This window comes from Pleurodeles waltl, chromosome 5 (assembly GCF_031143425.1).
Source record: "Pleurodeles waltl isolate 20211129_DDA chromosome 5, aPleWal1.hap1.20221129, whole genome shotgun sequence".
NCBI classification, from domain to species: domain Eukaryota; kingdom Metazoa; phylum Chordata; class Amphibia; order Caudata; family Salamandridae; genus Pleurodeles; species Pleurodeles waltl.
Genome location: NC_090444.1, coordinates 1,550,788,364 through 1,550,811,997, shown reverse-complemented (window position 1 = coordinate 1,550,811,997; position 23,634 = coordinate 1,550,788,364). Strand labels below are relative to the sequence as shown.

Below are 23,634 nucleotides of genomic sequence, written 5' to 3'. Positions count from 1 at the left end.
CTGGACTCTTCAGTGCTTCTTGGACTTGGTCCCCTTCTTCCATAGGTCTTCAGGTCCAGGAATCCATTGTTGGTGTCTTACAGTCTCTTCTGGTTCTTGCATAATCTTCTTTCTCGTGTTCTTCCAGGAAAGTTACTGTGATTTACTCATGCTTTCCTGGGCTCTTCAGTGGGTTCTATTACTTACCTTTGGTGTTTTCTAATACTCCCAGCACCCCTCTACACACTACACTTTCCTAGGTGGGAAACCAATTTTCGCATTCCACTTTCTTAGTATATGGTTTGTGTTCCCCCAGGCCCATTTCGACTATTATGAGTTTCACTATTTGCACTGTTTTCTAACTGTTTTTACAGCTATTTCTGCATACTAGTGAATATAATTTGTGTATTACTTACCTCCTAAGGGAGTATAGTCTCCAAGGTATGTTTGGCATTTGTGTCACCAAAATAATGTACCTTTATTTTTTCTTTCATGTGTGTGAGTACTGTGTGACTACTGTGGTATTACATGAGCGTTGCATGTCTCCTGGTGAGGCCTTGGCTGCTCATCCACACTACCCCTAGAGAGCCTGGCTTCTAGACACTGACTATGTTTCACTAATAGGGGATAACTGGACCTGGTATAAGGTGTAAGTACCTTTGGTACCCACTACAAACCAGGCCAGCCTCCTACAGAGAAAAAAAGAAAAACACCAACCAGCAAGATCAACACACAAAGACAACAACAGTTAAGTGTACACAAATCCAGTACAGGGGGGCATAATTACTTTGGGGAAAGGAGGAAGAAGAATATGGCCTTCTTAAAAGCCCTAAAGTTGTGAATTGTTCAGATATTTAATAGCAGTTCATTCCAGATTATGGCACCCTCTAACAAAAAAGCTCCTCCCCCCAGTTCGCAATTTCCTACGGCAAGGGTTTTTAAGGACTTAAGAAGTGCTACAGAAAAGAGTCATCAATGGCTAGTTGGACATTATCCACTATGAGGAAGTCAAGAGCCAAGAGTTTAAATATGTTATTTTGGCTGGATACGCCTTTGAATGATTATCTTGCCTAATCTGCCCTTGGCACATGATCAGTTTTGGTTTTAGTCCTGTTACTATTCTTAGGGCCTTGTTTTAGAGCCTCTGCACCGTTCCCAGGGCACTCTTAGGCAGGTCCAGGTGTATGGCATTGCAGTCATCAATATGGGAGTGGACACAGGTAGCCATTGCTCGACTAAACCTCTCCATAGGGAGACAAAGACAGACTTTCCTGAACAACTTAAGGAGGCCACAGCTAGTGGCCCAGATCTTCTTTATTTGAGGGAGAAAAGATAGCTGGTGGGGAGCACCACAGGATAGTATGATCTTGGGGAGGGAAAAGTTGACATCACTACAGACTATGAACTCTTTTTCAGATAAGAAAAAAACCCTGATCATTTTTCCCCTCTAAATCCTACTCAGATGGTCCAAAGCAGGTGATGATTAACCATGTCAAAAATCCCTCTGCAAATGCCTTCATTTTACCAGGTCTTGAGATACCTATGAAAAATAAATTTCTTGTTGAAGAACTTGGTGGTTCAAGTTGCCAAATACTTCTTTGCCAGTTTCATCAACTCAGAAAGTTCCTGCTGTCCCTTACACTAATTTTAAACATTATCTAGATCTCTCTTCTTGCTGGTATCTCCACTTAGTCTCTGAAAAATTGTCAAAGATGCACCTTCTTAGAAATCAACCTTGACCCAGATGGGTTTTCCAATTTTCATTCCACCACCTGCATCCTTTTGGGGAGAAGATTTACAAAAAGGCAGTAGTTGACCAACTTTATTAGCACCTCAGTATTCACAATCCCCTTCAACCTTACCAGTCTGGCTCTAACACAACTCTAATTTAGGGATGAACCCCATTATAGGCCTTTGATGATACTATATCAATAACTTACAAGGATGAAATGTGCTTCTTGGTGCTGCTTTACCTGTCATTGACCTTTGATACTGTTAACCACCTGATGCTACTTACAACTCTTCACTCACTCATTGGCATCAGCAAAACTGATTTAAATTAATTGACCTCGTTTGTGTTGGATAGAAAACAATAGTAGAGATGGAATCTACAAGATTACAAAATTCTGACAATATATTCAGTATATAAACTTGGATAAGAAGCCACTAAAAGTACTAATCAGCCCACGAGACGTTGCCTCAAAACAAATTAGTGGAACAAGAGACTGTGATGTCAAAGTGCTTTTTGCTAACTCTGCTGGCTACAAATAATACTTAGGCCCATATTTATACTTTTTGACGCAAAACTGCACAAGCGCAGTTTTGCGTTAAAAAGTATAGCGCCGGCTTGCGTCATTCCAGAGTGCCAGCTGAGAGCCAAATTTATGGAATGCCGCAAGCCGGCACAAAGGGTGGGCTAGCGTAAAACAATTACATTAGCCAGGTGGGGGTGGGGGTGGAGGTATGGGAGAAGGGAGTTTTGCACAAAAAAATTACTTTAGGCTGGTAAGAGGCAAAAAAAAAATGCCTCTAACCTGCCTAGCATCATTTTCTGATTCGAAAGAGATCGGGAATCCGAAATTAACTCCCTGAGCAACAGCTTTGCTACTGTGAGACTGTCATTTCTACGTGTAGGGTAAGCTTCAATCCAATGACTGAAAATGCACACAATCACCAACACGTACTTCAATCCTCCACACACAGGCATTTCAATGAAGTCCATCTGCATCCTGCTAAATGGACCACCAGCTCTCCCAACGTGGCTCATATTCACCATAGTCCCTTTTCCCGCATTCATCTGTTGACAGATGATGCACCTGTGACAGATAACCTCTGCAGCTTGTCTGAATTTTGGATTGAACCAATCGATTTTGAACAACCTGATCATTGCGTCTCTCCCTATATGGGCTTGGCCATGATAAAACCTCACAGACTGTGACAGAAGACTGTTTGGCAAAACCATTTTCCCCTCCTCTGAGACCCATAAGTCATCAGCTCTTTGTACACATTGCATTCTCTGCCACGAGCGTTTCTCCTCCTTGCCAGCACGCCCTTGCAGTGATCTTAGCTCATCTAATGTGTCAACCACTCTTAATGCAAAGTTTAAGCATGTTTAATTCTCAGTTTCAAGTAACAACTCACACTGATCTCGAAACGATATACAGTTCAATGAGCAAAACCTTGCGACTTGATCTTCATATCCATTTTCCATTGACACAAAGGCGGTCATTCTGACCGTGGCGGGCGGCGGTCGCCGCCCGCCTTGCCGTCACCGCCGAATGACCGCACCGCGGTCAAAAGACCGCGGAGGCCATTCTGGCTTTCCCGCTGGGCCGGCGGGCAACCGCCAAAAGGCCGCCCGCCGGCCCAGCAGGAAAGACCCAGCAACGATAAAGCCGGCTCCGAATGGAGCCGGCGGAGTTGCTGGGGTGCGACGGGTGCAGTGGCACCCGTCGCGATTTTCAGTGTCTGCAAAGCAGACACTGAAAATCATAATGGGGCCCTGTTAGGGGGCCCCTGCACTGCCCATGCCAGTGGCATGGGCAGTGCAGGGGCCCCAGGGGCCCCACGTCACCCGTTCCCTCCATCCTGTTCCTGGCAGTAAAAACCGCCAGGAACAGGATGGCGGGAAGGGGGTTGGAATCCCCATGGCGGCGCTGCAAGCAGAGCCGCCATGGAGGATTCCCTGGGCCAGGGGAAAACCGTCGGGAAACCGCTGGTTCCCCTTTTCTGACCGCGGCTTTACCGCCGCGGTCAGAATGGCCCAGGAAGCACCGCCAGCCTGTTGGTGGTGCTTCCGCGGTCCCCGGCCCTGGCGGTCGGAATGACCCCCAAAGTCTTGTGATTTAACATGAGCATTGCATTTCACCACGGCAATTTCAAGAGGTAACTGAATCGCATGCAGCAAATCCTTAATCTTTTCACCATTTTTCACTGGTGAACAAAAAGAGGTCATGAAACCGCTTTGTGACCATAATTGGCCAAAATCATGTACAATTCCAAATCCGTATCTGCTGTCAGTATAGATAGTGACTTTCAAGTTTTCAGCTGCGTGGCAGGCCTTGGTAAGGGCAATTAATTCATCCACTTGAGCAGAGTACACTCTTTTGAGCCAAGAAGCTTCTAAAATACCGGTGATTGTACACACGCATATCTAGCTCTCAGTACTCCTACTCCGTCTCTCAAGAATGAACCATCAACAAACATAATGTAATCATTTTCTTCCAATTGGGTATCTTTTATGTCAGGTCTTGGTTTGGTGCATAGTTCTGTTACCTCAAGGCAATCATGTTCCACTTCCTCAGTATTATTGATGTCTGCATTATCAATAGGAAGTAAAGTTGCCGGGTTCTATACAGTACATCTCTTGAGGGAAACATTCGGAGACCCCAATATAATGGTCTCGTACTTTGTAAGGCGGGCATTTGTCATGTGCTGTGTCTTAGTTCGAGTTAACAGAATTTCAACTGAATGGGGAACCATTACTGTTAAGGGATGTCCCATCACTATGCCTTCACACTGAGTGAGGCTTTGACCAACTGCTGCAACTGCACGCAAACAACCCGGTAAGGCTGCTGCGACTGGGTCAAAAGTAGCTGAAAAATATGCTACTGGGCGGTTTGCACCTCCATGGACCTGTGTTAAAACAGACAAAGAACAAGCATCGCGTTCATGACAAAACAGTGGAAAAGGCTTCGTGTAATCAGGCATACCTAAAACTGATGCCCTGCACATGCTTTCCCTCAATTCCATTAATGCCTTCATCTCTTTTTCAGACATGATTATGGTACCCGGGTCATCCTGGACTTCCTTTACTGTCAATTTCACCAATGGTTTGGAGATAATCGAGAAGTTGGGAATCCACTGATGACTGTAGACCACCATTCCCAAAAACATTCTCACATCTCTCTTGGTTGTCGGGGGATTCATCTGCAGTATAGCTGTCACTCTTTCTTTGGATATTTTTCTCGACCCTTTCTCAATCAGGTGACCTAAGTACTTCACCTCTTTCTGACAGTATTGCAGCTTCTTTGGGGACACTTTATGTCCGTTCTTTCCCAAATGGTTCAGTAGGGCAATTGTGTCATATCTGCAGTCATCTTTTGTTCTGGACGCAATTAGCAAATCATCAATGTACTGTACTAGAGTCGAACTGAAAGGCAGTTCTAATGACTCCAAGTCCTTCTTCAATATCTGATTGAAGATGGGAGGCGACTCAGAAAACCCTTGAGGAATTCTGCACCAACTGTACACCTTCTCCAGGAATTTGAAACTAAAGAGAAATTGACTATTCTCATGAAGGGGCGCCGAAAAGAATACTTGAGAGAGGTCCACAACTGTGAACCACTCTGCATCACAAGGAACCTGAAACATGATCACAGCTGGATTTGGTACTATGGGCAGCATTTTACCACAATCTTGTTTATTTTCCTCAAGTCTTGCACAATTCGGACCTTTCCACAAGGCTTTTTTAAACCCATTATTGGTGAATTACACGGGCTACTCAGCACTTCTTTCAGAACCCCTTGCTTCACAAAGTCCGCAATTATTTGCGCTACTTGTATGAGGATGAGGACATCTTGTGCCATGTGGTACTGCGGTACCTGAGGAAACACTGCATTTGGCTTTACCTGTATTTTGACTGGTTCTACCCCCTTTATTAATCCCACTTCTTTTCCTGTCAGGTCCCACACTTTCTCTGTAACTGTTCCCTGCAACTCAGGTGGCAAGTCAAATACTGTAAGCATCGGGAATAAGGTTATCAAAGGGTATTCTTCCCTTGCGGTCTCTATCCCCAACTCTGGAAACTGACCATTGTCCCCTTCATCATCACTGTTTGTCTGCACCTCTATCCCTTCATTGGAACAGGTAATTGAACACCTCGTTGTGCACAATAAGTCTCTTCCCAATAGGGATACAGGACTCGAATCACAGACCACAAATTTATGTAATTCCTGAAAGTTGCCAATTTCAACTTGAACCGGGTCTGTAATTGGATTTGTCAAAAACTGATTTGCTACTCCTACCACCCTTATGGTACGCCCTGAAAGTGGCAATTTCTGAACCTCTGCACTTCTGACTGTAGAGCGTGTAGATCCTGTATCGACTAGGAATGAAACATTTGACCTATCGCCTTCCCCGCTACATAGGGATCCCTCTGATCTACCTCCAGGAACTCTGCAAGCCTGCACTCCTCACTGTCTGAACAATAATCCGACCATTCATTGTTTATTCCATCCTCTCCACGCAATGGGAACTGTTGTACTGTGTTATTTTGACTCATCATTTGGCCTGTGACCTGTTGAGGAAGCATCACCCGTTGCTGTCCGATTTGAGCTAATGGCATTTGCATTTGCTGTCTAGGTATCATGGGAATCTGCTGTTGTACCTGCTGCATTTGTGCTGGTTGAACACGCTGCATTTGCATTTGCTGCACGGGCTGTAGCCCCTGCATCTGAACCATGTTATTCTGGAAGTTCTGATTTTGACCCCTCATTTTTGGACCCCTCATATTTTGAAAGGTACTGATATCATTGCTTTGTTGAACAACACAATTCTGCACCACCATTGGGCATTCCCGCTTCCAATGCCCCATGCCCCCACACGCGTGACATGGTGACACCTTTTTCATCCCCTGCACATCATTTTGAACCACAACAGTATTCAAGTCCGGCCCACGGTTCACAAAACCTCCTCGACCTCTTGGTTGTGCCTGAAACATGCCATTCCCCTGCGGTTGTTGTTGTACCACCTGCTGTATCCCGTTCCCCTGCATCCCTGCTTGCGCTGCCTTAATCTGCATCATCATCACCTTCTCTTTCAACTTTCTCTGCTTCAACTCAATTTCGTCACTACAGTATTTCGCATACTGCAACACCTCATCAATCGTCTTTGCTTGCCAACAGATCAAATGATTCTTATTCATCTGGCTAATCTCTGGTCTCAACCATTCAACAAACCTGAACACCAGATGATTCATGTCTTTCGGCTCAATGACCTCAGTGCCACTGTAATGTTTGAATGCTTTCAACAATCTCCCATAGTAAGCATGAATCGATTCTTTGGCTTCCTGTGATGTTCGATCAATTTTCTTCCAATCAGTCACTTTCGGCAACACTTTCAGCTTCAAAAACTCAATCACTTTATGATAATACTTCATCACCTCTTCAGACGGTGCTCCAGTAACCTTATCCCTTGCCGCCTCCTCTGTCGGCCAGTCTACACCTCTCTTGCACTCAAGCCATAAGTCAGGTGGGACTATAATCTCAAACAGGGTATTCAAGTCCTCCCAGAGACATTTTGCAAGCTTCACAAACCTGTCCATCTGTTGATACCACTCTATCAGCTTCTCCCTTAACCTGGGATAGTCATTTGTGAATGACAAAATATCACCCCTAGACCACAGTACATGGACTAGCACCCCTCCGGCTGTCTCTCTCATTGGTAACATTTTTAATGTCCCCGTGTCCGGTGAGGCTTTAGCCTGCTTTGGTTCCGGACTTTCGCCTTTCTCTTTATCTCTCTTCTTCACCCATCTGCCTTCCCACTTCTCTAAGGCTCCCCAGATTTGAGCACTCTGCAGTATTTCTTTGAGGTGTGTTTTCATTCCGGTAGATCTCATGTGTTCGAAGTCTTTAGACTCAAAATTTAATCTGTAGCTTCTCTTCAAATGTTTAGGATTTTCAATGTCTATGCCGTATTTATCTGCCAGGTTTGCCAATCTCTGATGCACCTTGCCCACTTCTTTAGTGATTTTTGGGCACAGATACCTCAATTCTGCTTCTGTGTACGACTCTAATCTGTTCACCCCCATTGTCCCTTCCACTAGTTCCATGGCTTTCACACCCAGTCTCACAAAGTTCAGGTATACATCCCTCTCTGACCTCTCTGCGGTCACTGCAGTAGTCTGCGGAGTGTTGAGTTTGTCTAACCACTCATTCAGTTGTTGCGCTGTTAAGCCCTGCAACAAAATGTTTCCAGACTGCACCATAGGTGTCTGTGTCGTGTTTGTACTCATTACCTGTGGGATTCGCATTCCCAACCTTACTTGCCTCATCGTCTCCAAAGGAACAGTCTAACAAAGACCTAGATCCTTCCGCTGCTTGTGTCATTCTTTGGGAAGCTCCTGCAAGCCCTCCTCTTATCGCCTCTTGGGTCATTATTCCCTGATCGTATACACCAGGCTTACCTTGCGCATACAGCGGTGGTGGACCAACAGTAATTGGCAATGATATGGCAGCTGGTGACTGTCCAAGTCCCAAACCCTGTGGAGCATTAACTCCCGTAGCTTGATTCATCATAGGTGCTGTAGCTACTGACTGTGGTCCTGTGACTGCATTGTAACTCGGAACCAGATGTTTCTGCGGCTGGGGCAGCAATTGCAGAGTTGTCTCAATCTGAACTAATTTTGATCTCGTATATATCAGATCAGGCGGCACCATCAGACTCGTATTTGTCTCTAGTACTGGGACATCTGGATAAATCCTTTGAATCTGTGGTGGCTGCAACTGTATCTGTGTCTCTGGCGCAGTGGGTACACTGACACCATTCTGTAGCAGAACTGTGTCGCTTGTCTGTACTGTACTTGTGACGCCCTTACTCTGTGTTGGTTCTTCAGAATTCACACTAGTGCTCTGTACGTTATCATTTATGGCATATGGTGGCGGGCGATCATGTAACAACTTATTAAGAAACTCTTCATCATCTGAATCATCTGCGTCTGCCCAAGACGTCTGTGTCTCATTTGGCTTACTAGAGCCCTTGTCTGTCTTACAGGTGGCTTTCTTTCCCTGTGTCTCATCTTCTTGTGTTATTGCCGGGAACAATTTAAGGGGGTCATTCTGACCTCGGCGGTAAAAGGCGCTTACCGCCGGTCAGAAGACCGCCATAACACCGCCGCGGCCGCGGAAAGCCGCCACGGTCATTCTGACCCACAACGGCCAAACCTCCAAAAATCCGACCTCCACTGCAGGCCGCCACATCAGCGGGCAGCGATAAACTGGAGATGACCAAACCTCCACCGTCACGCCAACAGAAATACGCCCATGCCATTTCGACCCACGAATCAACGCGGCGGGCTTTCCAACGCGGTATTCCATTGGCGGTACACACCGCCGCGGTCAAAATACACACACAGCACCAAAACACAGGCACATTGGACAATTACAAATACACACACCTGATACACATACACAACCCACTCCCACACAATCAATCAACTATAAAACACACCCCCACATCACCCACAAACCCCTACGACCACAATTACTGAGAGAAGGAGAGAGAGACACAGCAGACAATCCATAGCAATACACACTGAGGCACACTACACCATCACACACACCACATAGTAGCACAAAGCACCACACACCAACATACTCATCATCACATACACCACCCCACACCTCACCCACACCACCCCATGGCACCCCAAAGGCACCCACGCTTTTCGGACCAAGAACTCCGGGTGATTGTGGAGGAAATCCTAAGAGTGGAACCCCAGCTCTTCGGCTCACAGGTGCAGCACACCAGTATAGCTAGGAAGGCGGAGCTATGGCAGCGGATCGTGGACAGGGTCAACGCGGTGGGACAGCATCCCAGGAATAGGGAGGACATCCGCAAACGATGGAACGACCTACGGGGGAAGGTCCGATCGATGGTCTCCAGGCACAACATCGCGGTCCAGAAGACTGGCGGCGGACCCCACCCACCCCTCCCGAATTTACATCATGGGAGCAAGAGGTCTTCAACATCCTGCATCCTCAGGGCCTCGCAGGAGTAGCCGGAGGAATGGACTCTGGTAAGTCCAATCTCAACTACTATATCCCCCCCACCCCACCAGCATGCCAACCCACACCCCCACCCTCACCCCCAAACCCCCAGCACACATCCTCCCTGACAATGTCTCACCAGCACAACCCACCCATCCCAACACCAACTCCTGCATGCCAACACAATCCATGGACACCCATCACCCAAGCATGACCACTGCACTTACCCCCCCCCCCCACTAACTACCCTCACAACACCTCCCTCAAGGGAATGCCTGCACTGGGGGACGAGGGCACCCATAACACGCACGCCATTGCACACACAGAAACAATAACCAAACTCTCTTACCCCATGCAGGACCCGAACGCCAACACACCAGCCAGGAGGGTCCAGAAATGTCCATCCCACCCCCGGAACAGGCCCACAGTGAGGACAGCAGCTCTGTCGACACTGAACCTGATGACCAGCCCGGACCATCGGGGACCTCTGGGCAGTCGGTTCCCCTCAGGCAGCCACAGGCCACACCAGACCCGACCCCCTCTGCCAACACCAGCACAGCTCCCACCCAGCGGGCCCATGCCTCTGTCTCTAGGACACGTCAATCAGCGGTGTGTCTGCCACTACAGGGCACCCAGGCTAACCCAACACCCAACAACAACAGGGACCTGGGGGCAGTGGGAGCGGGCACACCGTCCAGGAGACAGAGGCCGGGGGAAACCGGGCAGCTCGGAGGGCTGCTGTGCGACAGGGGGGGGGGAGGAGAGGCCCAGGGAACCCACTCTCCAAGAGGCCCTCACCACCATCATGGGGGCCTACCACCACTCCCAAGAGACGATGGCGACGGTACTGGCCAGGTTCACGGAGATCCAGGCACAGCAGGAGGAACGCAACATGGGGCTCAGGGAGGAGCTGAGAATCATCGGGACCGCAATGGGGACCATCGTCCTGGCCCTCAACAGGATAGAAGACGCGTTGCGGGACCATGTGGCACCACACAGGGCCCCTGTCACTAGCCCGGACCAGGAACAGCCTACCACCTCCGCCGGCGCAAGTGGACAGGAGGCCCCAACACCACGACAGGCCACCAGAACCCCACCTCCTGCTGAAGAACAACCACCCCGTAAGAGGAGCCTGAGATCCAAAAAAAAGACAGAGTAGGATGTCAAGACCCCTGCCAGCAGGACATACCCCCTGAACTCTTCCCACTGTCCCACATTGCCACCCTGTCCAACCATGAACTGCCTCTGCTCCATCCTTCCACAGGCAAAAGGACAATGCACCTGTGAGACTGAGAACTGGACTCTGCCATGGACATTACTCCACCCCCACCCATCACCCTTATAATCACATGTACCAATATCTAGCACTGTAAATAAATCACATATTGCACACAACTCAGTTTGGAGTCATGCTGTATTATTAGCAAATGTATTACATATTACTGTTCAATATCTGTTCTGTCAATTAGTGATGACAACATACCAATGTCAATACGCTGTAGTTCATGGGCAAACCAAGCAGAAGTCAGGCACTGAGTCATACAGCACTGAGAAGGGAAGGGAAAAACAAAAATTACCCAAAAGATCTGGTGGGAACTACAGAAAGTACAGATGCAGGAGGCTATAAGCAATTGTGAAATGGCGTGGGTGATTCTTACCTGGGTGTTACTGGAAATACTGTTGTATCACTCTGTCCCTATTGTCTGTGTCGTCCTCTGAGTCTTCCTCCTCTTCACTCTCCACAGGCTCCACGGCTTCTACAACACCACCATCTGGACCATCCTCCTGCAGGAAAGGCACCTGGCGTCGCAAAGCCAGGTTGTGAAGCATACAGCACGCCACGATGATATGGCACACCTTCTTTGGTGAGTACATTAGGGATCCACCGGTCATATGCAGGCACCTAAACCTGGCCTTCAGGAGACCAAAGGTTCGCTCAATCACCCTCCTAGTACGCCCATGGGCCTCATTGTAGCGTTCCTCTGCCCTTGTCCGGGGATTCCTCACTGGGGTCAGTAGCCACGGCAGGTTGGGGTAACCAGAGTCACCTATTAGCCACACACGTTGTCTCTGTAGCTGCTCCATCACATAGGGGATGCTGCTATTTCGCATCACATACGCGTCATGCACTGACCCTGGGAACTTGGCATTTACATGGGAGATGTACTGGTCAGCCAAACAGACCACCTGGACATTAATCGAATGATAACTTTTTCTGTTTCGGTACACCTGCTCATCGTCTTTTGGGGGTACCAAAGCCACATGGGTCCCATCAATGGCACCAATGATGTTGGGGATATGTCCAAGGGCATAGAAATCACCCTTCACTGTAGGCAAGTCACCCTCCTCTAGGAAAATGATGTAGCTCCGCATGAGTTTCATCAGGGCAGACAACACTCTGCTCAAAATCTTAGAAAACATAGGCTGAGACATTCCAGATGACATGGCCACTGTGGTCTGGAATGACCCACTTGCCAAAAAATGAAGGACTGACAAAACCTGCACCAGAGGGGGAATCCCTGTGGGTTGACGGATGGGGGACATCAGGTCTGGCTCCAGCTGGGCACACAGTTCATGGATAGTGGCACGGTCAAGTCTGTATCGAAGTATTATATGGCGTTCTTCCATTGTCGACAGGTCCACCAGCGGTCGGTACACGCGAGGATTCCTCCTTCTCATCCCAAGTCCCAGCGGACGGTGCCTAGGAAGGACAACATGGAGCACAGAGTCAGCCAAACCACAGGTACGTACAGACAGCTTGCACAGTTAAAGAATGGCAATGGGTTGAAAGGCGTGTATGTGTGGCAATGCAAGGCCTAGGCCTGTGTGTCGCAGTCAAAATTAAGCCATGTAGGCCCTTGAAATGGCGGCTGCCTGACCTGTGAAGTGGGACAATGGGATGTGAGGTCAATGCACTGGTGGGGCACACCGTGGCGGTAGGCAGTCGAAGAACGCGGCGCAAAGCCGCATGGGTTAACATTGAAGCCTATGGGTTTCAGGAGCCAATGACGAAGTGCGCCGGCGGTCGCGGTACGCACCGCTGCGGTACGCACCGCCGCGGGCGTGACCGCCATTTTCTATCTGCTTAATCACTCGAGACCTGATCATCCACAGGAGAGGACCTATACTGCAAGTGCTGCTGTGACCTCGGTCTGGAAGATACAATGGCTGCTGCGACTGGGGAAAGGGCCCCTGCCTTCACGTCTGAAGAGTTGGAGAAGCTCGTGGATGGGGTCCTCCCCCAGTATGCGCTACTCTACGGTCCTCCAGACCAACAAGTGAGTACACCAGGTGCACATGGAATGGGCTATGCCTGTGTGGATTGGGGTGGATGTAAGTTGGTGGGGTGGGGGGCGAATGAGGAGTGCAACGCCCGACAGATGAGAGCATGTGCCATATGGCAAAGTTGGAGGGGGGGGCCAATCACATCTAACATGCAGGTCATTGATGATTTCCTCCTTTCCACCCTGTACATGTCAAATAGGTCAGCGCCCATCAGAAGATCGAGATTTGGCGTGCCATCGCCAAGGAAGTCCGGAACTTGGGGGTCCACAACAGACGGGGCACCCACTGCCGCAAGAGGTGGGAGGACATCCGCCGCGGAACAAGGAAGACCGCAGAAACACTGCTGGGGATGGCCTCCCAACCTAGGAGGGGTGCCAGTCGCACCATGACCCCCCTGATGTCCCGGATCCTGGCGGTGGCCTACCCTGAATTGGATGGGCGCTTTAAGACATCACAGCAGACACAAGGGGGTGAGTATCAGCACATTCTCCTATCTTTCTGCGCAGTGGAGACGTATGGGTGGGGGAGGAGGGCTGTGGGTGACATTAGGCCAGGGCGCTTTCTGTAGTGTAGTCCTCTCCCTTAGGCATGGCCCTGTGCCCCCGGCCCCCACCTCGGTAGGGTGACAAGTACAGCCATTGAAGGTCCAGCATCTCCCATGTGCGCGTTTGACGTCTCTTGGCCTGTTGTCTTAGTCAGTAGTACTGAGTAGTGTACCCCGAATGCGCGGCTTAGTGCATTAGGCACCTGTGTCTGTCCTCTCCGCCAACGGTGTTGACATTGCATGCACTCAACCTGGTCTTCTTTTTTCTCCCCCCACCCTTTCTCTTCATCTTCTTGTGCATGTGTGCATTAGCATCATCAGGCGGAGGAGATTTGGCATCGGAGCACGAGGGAGCTGCAGGACACAAGGCCCCGGTGGGCCCAGGAACAGACACCGAGGGCACCAGTGATCCGGAGGGCGAGGGGAGCACCACGACGGGGACCGCTGGTTAGAGCAGCGAAAGCGACACGTCCTCGGATGGGAGCTCCCTAGGGGTGGCGGCAACATCCGTGCCCCCCGCCTCTACAGGTACAGCCGCCACCCAGCGCACCAGCCCCGCCCTCCCAGCAGCCCCTCAGTCTTCGCTCCGTGCCCATTCGCCCAGGAAGGCACGCGTCTCCTTCGCCCCAGGCACCTCAGCCCCTGCCCCTGTTGCCCCTGCTGCCCTCAGTGCGGAGCTCATTGACCTGGTAAGGACGCTCATTGTTGGGCAGACGACCCTTTTGAATGCCATCCAGGGTGTGCAAAGGGAGGTGCAACAGAGCAATGCGTACCTGGAGGGCATTCATTCGGGTCAGGCTGCCCATCAACAAGCGTTCACTGCTCTGGCCTCAGCACTGACGGCAGCCATTGTCCCTGTTTCCAGCCTTCCTCTTCTTACTGCCTCCAGCCTTTCTCTGTCTCCTGTCCCTCAGCCTATCCCATCCACACCATCAGACCAGCCTGCACACACCTCAACACCCAAGAGCAGCTCATCGAAACACAAGCACCACAGATCCCACAAACACTCACCCAAGCAACACCCAGATGCAGACATGCCAACAGCCACTGCCACCCCTGTGTCCCCCTCCTCCTCGTCTCCCTCCTCCCTCCCTGTGACGTCTACACTCACACCTGCATGCACCCCAACATCAGCCAGTGCTTCCATCACCACCTCACCCTCCAGTACAGTCCACACTCATGCAGTCACCACCCCCACTGCCATTTACACGTCCCCTGTGTCCTCTCCCACTGTGTCTGTCACCCCCGCTTCCAAGACACACAAACGCAGGCAGCCACCCACCCAACAGCCATCCACCTCACGACAGCCTACAGCACCAGCACCTTCACCCAATGACAGCACACCTGACTCTCCTACAACCACCTCCTCTACCTCCACTTCCATCTCCACTTCTCCTACCCTTTACCTTGGCCCTAAGAAACTTTTCATGGCTAACCTTGACCTCTTTCCCCCCGATGAGCTCCCCCATCCATCTTCAAAGAGTCCCAAGAGCACCGCAGCCACCACCAGCCCAGCTTCGGGTGTCACTGTTGTGCATGGGTTCTGGAGCCCACCCTTTGCCAGCAGTGACACATCGATCAGCAGCAAGGACACGTCCAGCCCCCCCCCCCCCCGGCAAGAGGACCCGCAAAAACAAGGGCCGCCGTGCGAGGACCGACAGGGCTGCCCCCAAGGAGCAATGTGCGGCCACTTCACCACCCACACCATCTAGGGGAGGCAAGGGCCCGAGAGCCCCATCAAAGGAGCGGAAGGGCAGCAGGAGCGCGGAGAAGGTGGACCCCACATGCCACATCCCAGCTGGGAAGGAGGACACTAAGGAGGCCAGGAGTCCGTCCCCGAAGGGTCCAGAAACGCCACGGTCCGAGGGCGACTGAGCAGGGAGTCCAGGCCAGGTCTGGCTCCCTTGACCTGCTGGATGAGCACCGCTGAACAGGGCCCGCTGTGGAGAAGAGCACCGCTGAACAGGGCCCGCGGTGAAGAAGAGCACCGCTGAACAGGGCCCGCCGTGGAGAAGAGCACCGCTGAACAGGGCCCGCGGTGGAGAAGAGCACCGCTGAACAGGGCCCGCCGTGGAGAAGAGCACCGCTGAACAGGGCCCGCCGTGGAGAAGAGCACCGCTGAACAGGGCCCGCCGTGGAGAAGAGCACCGCTGAACAGGGCCCGCGGTGAAGAAGAGCACCGCTGAACAGGGCCCGCCATGGAGAAGAGCACCGCTGAACAGGGCCCGCCGTGGAGAAGAGCACCGCTGAACAGGGCCCGCCGTGGAGAAGAGCACCGCTGAACAGGGCCCGCCGTGGAGAAGAGCACCGCTGAACAGGGCCCGCGGTGAAGAAGAGCACCGCTGAACAGGGCCCGCCGTGGAGAAGAGCACCGCTGAACAGGGCCCGCTGTGGAGAAGAGCACCGCTGACCAGGGCCCGCCGTGGAGAAGAGCACCGCTGAACAGGGCCCGCGGTGAAGAAGAGCACCGCTGAACAGGGCCCGCCGTGGAGAAGAGCACCGCTGAACAGGGCCCGCCGTGGAGAAGAGCACCGCTGAACAGGGTCCCGCGGTGAAGAAGAGCACCGCTGAACAGGGCCCGCCGTGGAGAAGAGCACCGCTGAACAGGGCCCGCCGTGGAGAAGAGCACCGCTGAACAGGGCCCGCCGTGGAGAAGAGCACCGCTGAACAGGGCCCCCCATGGAGAAGAGCACCGCTGAACAAGGCCCGCCGTGGAGAAGAGCACCGCTGAACAGGGCCCGCCGTGGAGAAGAGTACCGCTGAACAGGGCCCGCGGTGAAGAAGAGCACCGCTGAACAGGGCCTGCCGTGGAGAAGAGCACCGCTGAACAGGGCCCGCCGTGGAGAAGAGCACCGCTGAACAGGGCCCGCGGTGAAGAAGAGCACTGCTGAACAGGGCCCGCCGTGGAGAAGAGCACCGCTGCACAGGGCCCGCCGTGGAGAAGAGCACCGCTGAACAGGGCCCACCGTGGAGAAGAGCACCGCTGAACAGGGCCCGCGGTGAAGAAGAGCACCGCTGAACAGGGCCCGCCGTGGAGAAGAGCACCGCTGAACAGGGCCCGCCGTGGAGAAGAGCACCGCTGAACAGGGCCCTTCTTCTCAAGCACCGCTCCGCTGGGCCCTTCCTCTCAAGCACCGCTCCGCTGGGCCCTTCTTCTCAAGCACCGCTCCGCTGGGCACCGCCATCTCAAGGACCGCTCTGCTGGGCCCTTCCTCTCAAGCACCGCTCCGCTGGGCACCGCCGTCTCAAGCACCGCTCCGCTGGGCCCTTCTTCTCAAGCACCGCTCCGCTGGGCACCGCCGTCTCAAGGACCGCTCCGCTGGGCCCTTCCTCTCAAGCACCGCTCCGCTGGGCACCGCCTTCTCAAGCACCGCTCCGCTGGGCCCTTCTTCTCAAGCACCGCTCCGCTGGGCCCTTCTTCTCAAGCACCGCTCCGCTGGGCCCTTCCTCTCAAGCACCGCTCCGCTGGGCCCTTCTTCTCAAGCACCCCTCCGCTGGGCACCGCCGTCTCAAGGACCGCTCCGCTGGGCCCTTCCTCTCAAGCACCGCTCCGCTGGGCACCGCCGTCTCAAGCACCGCTCCGCTGGGCCCTTCTTCTCAAGCACCGCTCCGCTGGGCCCTTCCTCTCAAGCACCGCTCCGCTGGGACCTTCTTCTCAAGCACCGCTCCGCTGGGCCCTTCATCTCAAGCACCGCTCCGCTGGGCACCGCCGTCTCAAGCACCGCTCCGCTGGGCCCTTCTTCTCAAGCACCGCTCCGCTGGGCCCTTCCTCTCAAGCACCGCTCCGCTGGGCCCTTCTTCTCAAGCACCGCTCCGCTGGGCCCTTCATCTCAAGCACCGCTCCGCTGGGCACTGCCGTCTCAATCACTGTTTATGGTTCACTGTGCCCACCATGCCTCCTCCTTGACCAGTGGAGACTGTCATCCACCTGATGGACTGTGGCTTTGCACTCCCCAGGATGGTCCAGTGGGCAGCCCACCCACTGTAGAGACATTGAGAGACTGTGGCTTTGCACTCCCCAGGATGGTCCAGTGGGCAGCCCACCCACTGTAGAGACATTGAGAGACTGTGGCTTTGCACTCCCCAGGATGGTCCAGTGGGCAGCCCACCCACTGTAGAGACACAGTGGGCATGGTGGCTCCTCGTGGATCTGGCGTCGTGGACTCATGTGGCTGTGGTGCCCCCCCCTTCCCTTTTCCCCTGAGGTGCCTGTAGTTTTTACATCTGATGCCCCTGCAGTGTTCTCTCCAAAGGACTCAGGTCTCCTGTGTGGGCTTTGCCCTTGTTTCTCAAAACTTTGGCCCATGGACATGATGAATTCGTAGGATGTGCAGGACTTGTTACTTCAGTTATACACTGATGTGTATGTCATTTGTTTTCTTGTGAATATCTTTCATGGTTGTATGATATTTTTCAGGACCTTTTTGGTACACAAATATTTATTCCAAATTTGATTATGTCCTAGCATTTTTCTGGGGTGTTTGGGTGGTGTCACTGTGACTTGTTGCTCTGCATTGGTGTGTACATAGTTGGGGGGGGGGGTCGCATATGTGTGTGCCCGTAACCTTTCGTCCTCCCCCCTCCCGTGTGTCGTAGGTGCAGTACTCACCGTTGTCGTCTGCGCCGGACTTCGTACTTGTGGTAGATGAGAAGGTAGACGAGAGCAGGTAGGATGTTTAATTCGGGTTCCATGCTGTCCTCCTTCCTCCTGGAGTGCATAGTGGTGAGCGTTTTCCCGTTCGTAGTCTGTTTCCGCCGTGTTTTTATCGGCGGTGCTCCCGCCCCGGAAAAGGTGGCGGATTGGTGAGTTGTGATAGGGTGGGCGGTACATTGCCTGCCGCCTGGCTGTTGGCGGTGACCGCCGCGCTGTTTGTTTGTACCGCCGTGGCGGGCGGAGTGTTAAAGTGGCTGTCTGTGTTGGCGGTTCCCGCCAGGGTCAGAATTCCATATTTTTTACCGCCAGCCTGTTGGTGGGTTGGCCGCCGCTTTAACACCGACCGCCAGGGTTAGAATCACCCCCTAAGTCTGTCAACTATTCCCTTTCTCCACATTTTGCTCTCACTATCCCATCTAGCCTCAGCTAAAGTCTTTTCTGCTATTTTCATTCTCCTCTCAAATTTCTGCTGTCTCTGTCGTATGGCCATTAAATCCCAAACTGCTAATGCCTCATACTGAGCTGGTCTCGGAGGCGGCTTTTGTACACTTAACATCCACCTTAACTTCTCGAAAATTATTGTATTAAATGTTACATACTCTGGAAACGCTAAACAACCCTCTTTTTCTGTTAATTTGTGCCACTGCTTCATCCAAAGACATTTCCTTTTCCTCCATTACAATATAAGCTGGAGTACCCTCAGGTGGTGTAGGGTCCCCTTCGCTTGCCATAATATATGTATCTCCCTTCCAAGCACTCTTTAGAGCCTTGAAAAACTTCATTTTTGTGTCTTTTATTTTGTTTAGAATCTGATCAGAAAGTGACTTTAACTCCCAGAAGACTCTTCACCCATCTTTCTCAACCTATTGCCTCTCACGGACGGCTGACAATCCGTGCGCAACCCTCTCTCAGCAACTGACCTATCCCAGCGCGGCACTACTGACGTCACACTCACACACTGCAGCTGACAAAGTCATGTGGTTTGTCCTCTCCACACAAAACTAATGCAATATATTGCGAGCACCTTTAACAACAAAAAACCCAAATTTGCCGGTTTACTAGAGGAAGGGTAACACATTCGCTTCAGAACTTTACAGAGATTTCACTTGAAGCCTTGGCCGCTACTCTCTCCTTCTCAGCTCCCGCACTCACAAGCAGAATTCGACCGGCAAATCCTACTCTTGACTTGTCAATGGTTTGCTCTAGTGCACTTTAGAACTTGCCAAATCTCCATCGAAGGTTTCACTCACACAATTTGACTCAATCTCGACTTGTCAACCATGCCCGATTGACCTATTAAACTGCACAAATTACAACATAAACCCAAGTGTCTCCTACACTTGTCAATATACTCCGGAGTCTTAGACCACGACGGGTCCGTACATCACCAACAACCACGTGGATAATTTTGAGCACAAAGCGCCACGCTCACATGAAGTTTGCCGACTTCCCTATTCTCATACTGCGGAGTACGCCCACTCCTACTAAAACAACATTACCTGGCCTAAATCCACATAAACTTCATAAATCACTTGCAATATGCATAAGCTGAGCAAGCGCAAATTCTACACCACACATGCTAAAACGCCAAGAACATACCCAAATCACTTAGGCAGGCTCTGAGATTCCGGGAAAGTCATGGGGAATTTATAAACGCATCATACCTCCAATTTGCATTATCTCGAAAACAATTTAAACAATAGTCCTCCATCCTAGGGCCCCAAAGGGCCTAAACCGTCGCTCTGCTACCAGAACTGTTAACGCGTCCCTTTATGACTAATTTACTCACTTTGGGACTCCTTTTAGGCCAATGAATCTTTTGACCCTAATTGAAGACACCTTAGGACGAGATAGCTAATCAGCATGTCAATCAATATGTCAATAATGTCATCAAAGTTCACAGTAATACGACAATTCAAATTAATCAAAGACATTTAATAAACTCGAAAACCACCATGACCTTACAGTCATGAATAACCACACCATTTTTAGTGCTATTATATGAAGTTTATTCCCTATTGATTACAATTCTACTAGCACGTTTATTAGTCTCAGAACCAAGAAACACATTAACATAGTCACAATATGACAACTCTGATAAGATTTCATCAAAGCAAGAATCACGAATATTAGAACATAACACAGCGTTAACATAGTTTATCCTTAGCAGAGAACATTAGCGCATTATTGAACAAAGCATAGATTCAGTCAATTGTCTATTTGCGTCAGTTTAGTGAATCCCTGTCCTAACCTCGAAGTAGCATTGGCATGTTGGGCTTCATGCAAAACAATTTAGTAACACCAATTTATAAAACATCTAGCCATGGTCTCTGTCAAAAGTAGCAGTTGGTACCTAGAAAGGAAAAGCAAACAGATAATTATAATTTTATTGTCATATAGTTACCCTCCGTTTTGGGTCAGCACTCAGGTTCGGTCTTCGTCCTCAGGACATCAGTTGATTCACCATCAGCCAGGAATTCAGCAAGTCGGGTAAAGGGGGCACTTCCCTCATAAGGAGGTAAAGTGTAAACGGGCAATATAAGGCAGGAATGGTTTTAAGAACCAAACAGCAAAGTCTCTATGCAGAGTGACAAAGTGTCTGGTGTCAAGTGTTTTTATCCCATTTTTGTTGTACATTCCCCTAAAATTTGGTTGGATAAGGAGTTGCACCCCACTATCTCCCTCCAATAGAGTTCCGATTACTTCATCAAACTTGTCACCCCATAACAGTTCTCACGTATTTTATTGGTCCTTATGATTGACGTCTTTAGCGGGTGGAATGTCGGGTATGATTTCATACTCTTGTGGTCTTTTGCACATCTTCAGTCAGTGGCTCCATTGTCTGTACCGGTTCAGGCGACCTTGTACCTGCTAGTGGTCTACAGAGTTGCATTCAACTAAAATGTTTCTACAAGCAAGTTGAATTTCATGAGAACGGATCTACTACAGTTACATTCAGCTTCTAGTTTAGAGAAAAACAAGAGTTCATGTCCTTCAGCAAGTCAGCACACTGCACGTTAGAAAAACACATTTAATATGAAAACCAGGCAGCTAGGCCTCGACTCATGCTAGCTAAGGCCTAAAATGATTTATTAGCAAAACTCCAGCATATAGGCTTTTATTATTAGTGCAAAATTATATTTATCATAATACTTCCACATTATTAGTCAATTTCATTAGTCATTGTATATGGTGGCGGCCACTCCCTGTGGGCACATTTCAAGCGAACGTTTTAGCTAAACATATTATTACATTTTCTATGCGGCATTATCATACATTAACTCATAATCATTTTACGTTAATATTGATTATATAAGCTACGCTCTCTCAGTCACAAACAGACCGCATTTTATTATAGCTTGGGTGGCTGTGACACCTATTGCAGAGATCTAAGGGCCAGATGTAGCAAGTTCCGATTCGCAAATTCGGATGCAGAACTGTGTCTCAGACACCGTCTGCGAATCGCTATGGGGTCACAAAGACCCTCCTCATTAATATTAATGAGGTGGGTCGCATTTTGCTACCATAGCGACACCCCTTCCTATTTGCGAGTCACATTCACATTTTGCGAGTCATTACCAACTCGCAAAATGTGAATGAGCATCGCGATGAGCATTTTGCATGGCGCAAACTGCGATTTACGCAGTTTGCACCATGCAAAATGCTTCCTACATCTGGCAATAAGTGTATCCAGAACGTCACCAGGTGTAATGCTGGCGAGTTGGCAATGCAGAAACTGTAGAGTTCGGAGTGTAATGAACACGTCTCTGGTTTGAATAATCATAACATGTCTAAGAAAATCAATGTACCTGCTGCAGAGAACCGAATGCAAACTGCACATAACAGGATACTTTTATGGTTAGGCAGATCTGCTGCAACTTGCAATACACTGGTTTGAATTCTTACTGATTTTATCTCAATATTTCTTTATTCTAAATGTTATTAGATTAGTAGAATTGTATTGGTTGGTAATTTAGCCCTAATATGAAGTTTTGCACTGTGTGAAATATAAGTGGTCTTTATTTGTAAAATATTGCAGAAAAGCTTACGATACAGTTGTGTCCCAGTTCATACGGGGTGATAATCATTGGTTTTCTTTTGTTTCTCCTGATGGACTGCTGAGTCTGGAGCAAATGTGTAGCAGTGTCTAGCTGTGCTACGCTTCAATGATTTTATTAATGGTCCTGTCTTAAGAACACTAGTTGATAAAGGTTCTCTTTTTTCGAACTTCTGCGGGTCAGTATAGTTAGAGGAGCCTGGACGCCTCATTCTGTTGTGTAAATTCAACCAACCATCCTGTTAACTATCAGGTGGATGTAAAGTTGGTAGCAATGTTAAAGGACTTTGAAAACGGTGAATGCGTTTTTCATTGCAGGCCTGACCATGACTAAAGTAGTGAGTGCCCACCTGAATTGCAAATAAATGTACACCGAGGCTTTCCTAGGTAGGCCGTGATTGACACTTTCTTCTATTATAAAGGACAGTGGTGACCTTTGGATGAAACACTGATGTACTCCCAGCAAAAACTAGCCTAAGGACATGGAACCACACTCCCTCTAGCAGACGGGGAGCTATCAAAACCTTTCTTGTTTACTGGGAGCTACTGCAAGAGATAAGTTTGATATGGACCGACGGGTTGTGAAAACAAATTAGATGATTATTGTGTGACACAGCAGCATGTAAGAATATTGCTTTATTTTTTACATCACATTCAATACAGCTGTGCGGTTTAAGTAGGAAATCAGGAATGAACCAACATATATTAGTTTTAGAAACGTGTGAATTGACTGGCAGGCACAGAATTACTTTAAGATGATTCTGGTGGATTCTACCTCCAGCAAGGTATGACACGCCGGTCATACAAATGAGCTGTGCACTTCAGTGAATAACTTCAGATTCGAATGCGAGATGGTTTAAAAGCAGCTGTGTATTAATATTGCATCGCAGCCTTCAAGTATCTGTTTGAAAGCCAGCGCCTTACTAAAATATGAAAGAAGTTGCCATGATTTATGACTTTCTATCCTCTGCTTTCAATGTTGTCATCCATCTTTTGAGGTGTAGTATTAGAAAACCGAGAATAGCCCAATAAAAGACAATTGAAGCAGAAAGCGATAGAATTGTTAATTGTAACTTTTCATACATTTACCAAGGAGATGTCCAGATCTTTTGTTTTCGACGGCAGCTCTGTCTCTCATCAATTGCGTTGTTATTTCCATTATTTCTGCTGCCCTGGATGCTCCCCAGCTCTCTTGTTGGGGTCGCTTTAAGAAAGCCATGAACTGAGCTGGAGAAGACTCTGTCTTGGTTTTGGCATTCCTTTAGGAAACAATAAATAAGAACTATTGTTGCTGAAAATGCTCACATCTACAATTTATTTAGAATAAAATGTACAGCATCATTCT

The 23,634-nt window shown here is 49.7% G+C and overlaps 1 protein-coding gene across 1 annotated transcript in view; it reads right to left on the bottom strand.

Annotated features, from left to right (window-relative positions):
- The window catches only part of TPO (thyroid peroxidase), a gene marked incomplete at its 5' end in the record, with an annotated part of 635,329 nt that extends 611,914 nt beyond the window's left edge, over positions 1-23,415 (bottom strand). Inside the window, one exon of the mRNA XM_069236627.1 lies at positions 23,379-23,415. Within this exon, the coding sequence (XP_069092728.1) occupies positions 23,379-23,415 (37 nt within the window). The remainder of the gene's footprint in view (positions 1-23,378) is intronic.
- Between the last annotated feature and the right edge of the window lie 219 nt (positions 23,416-23,634).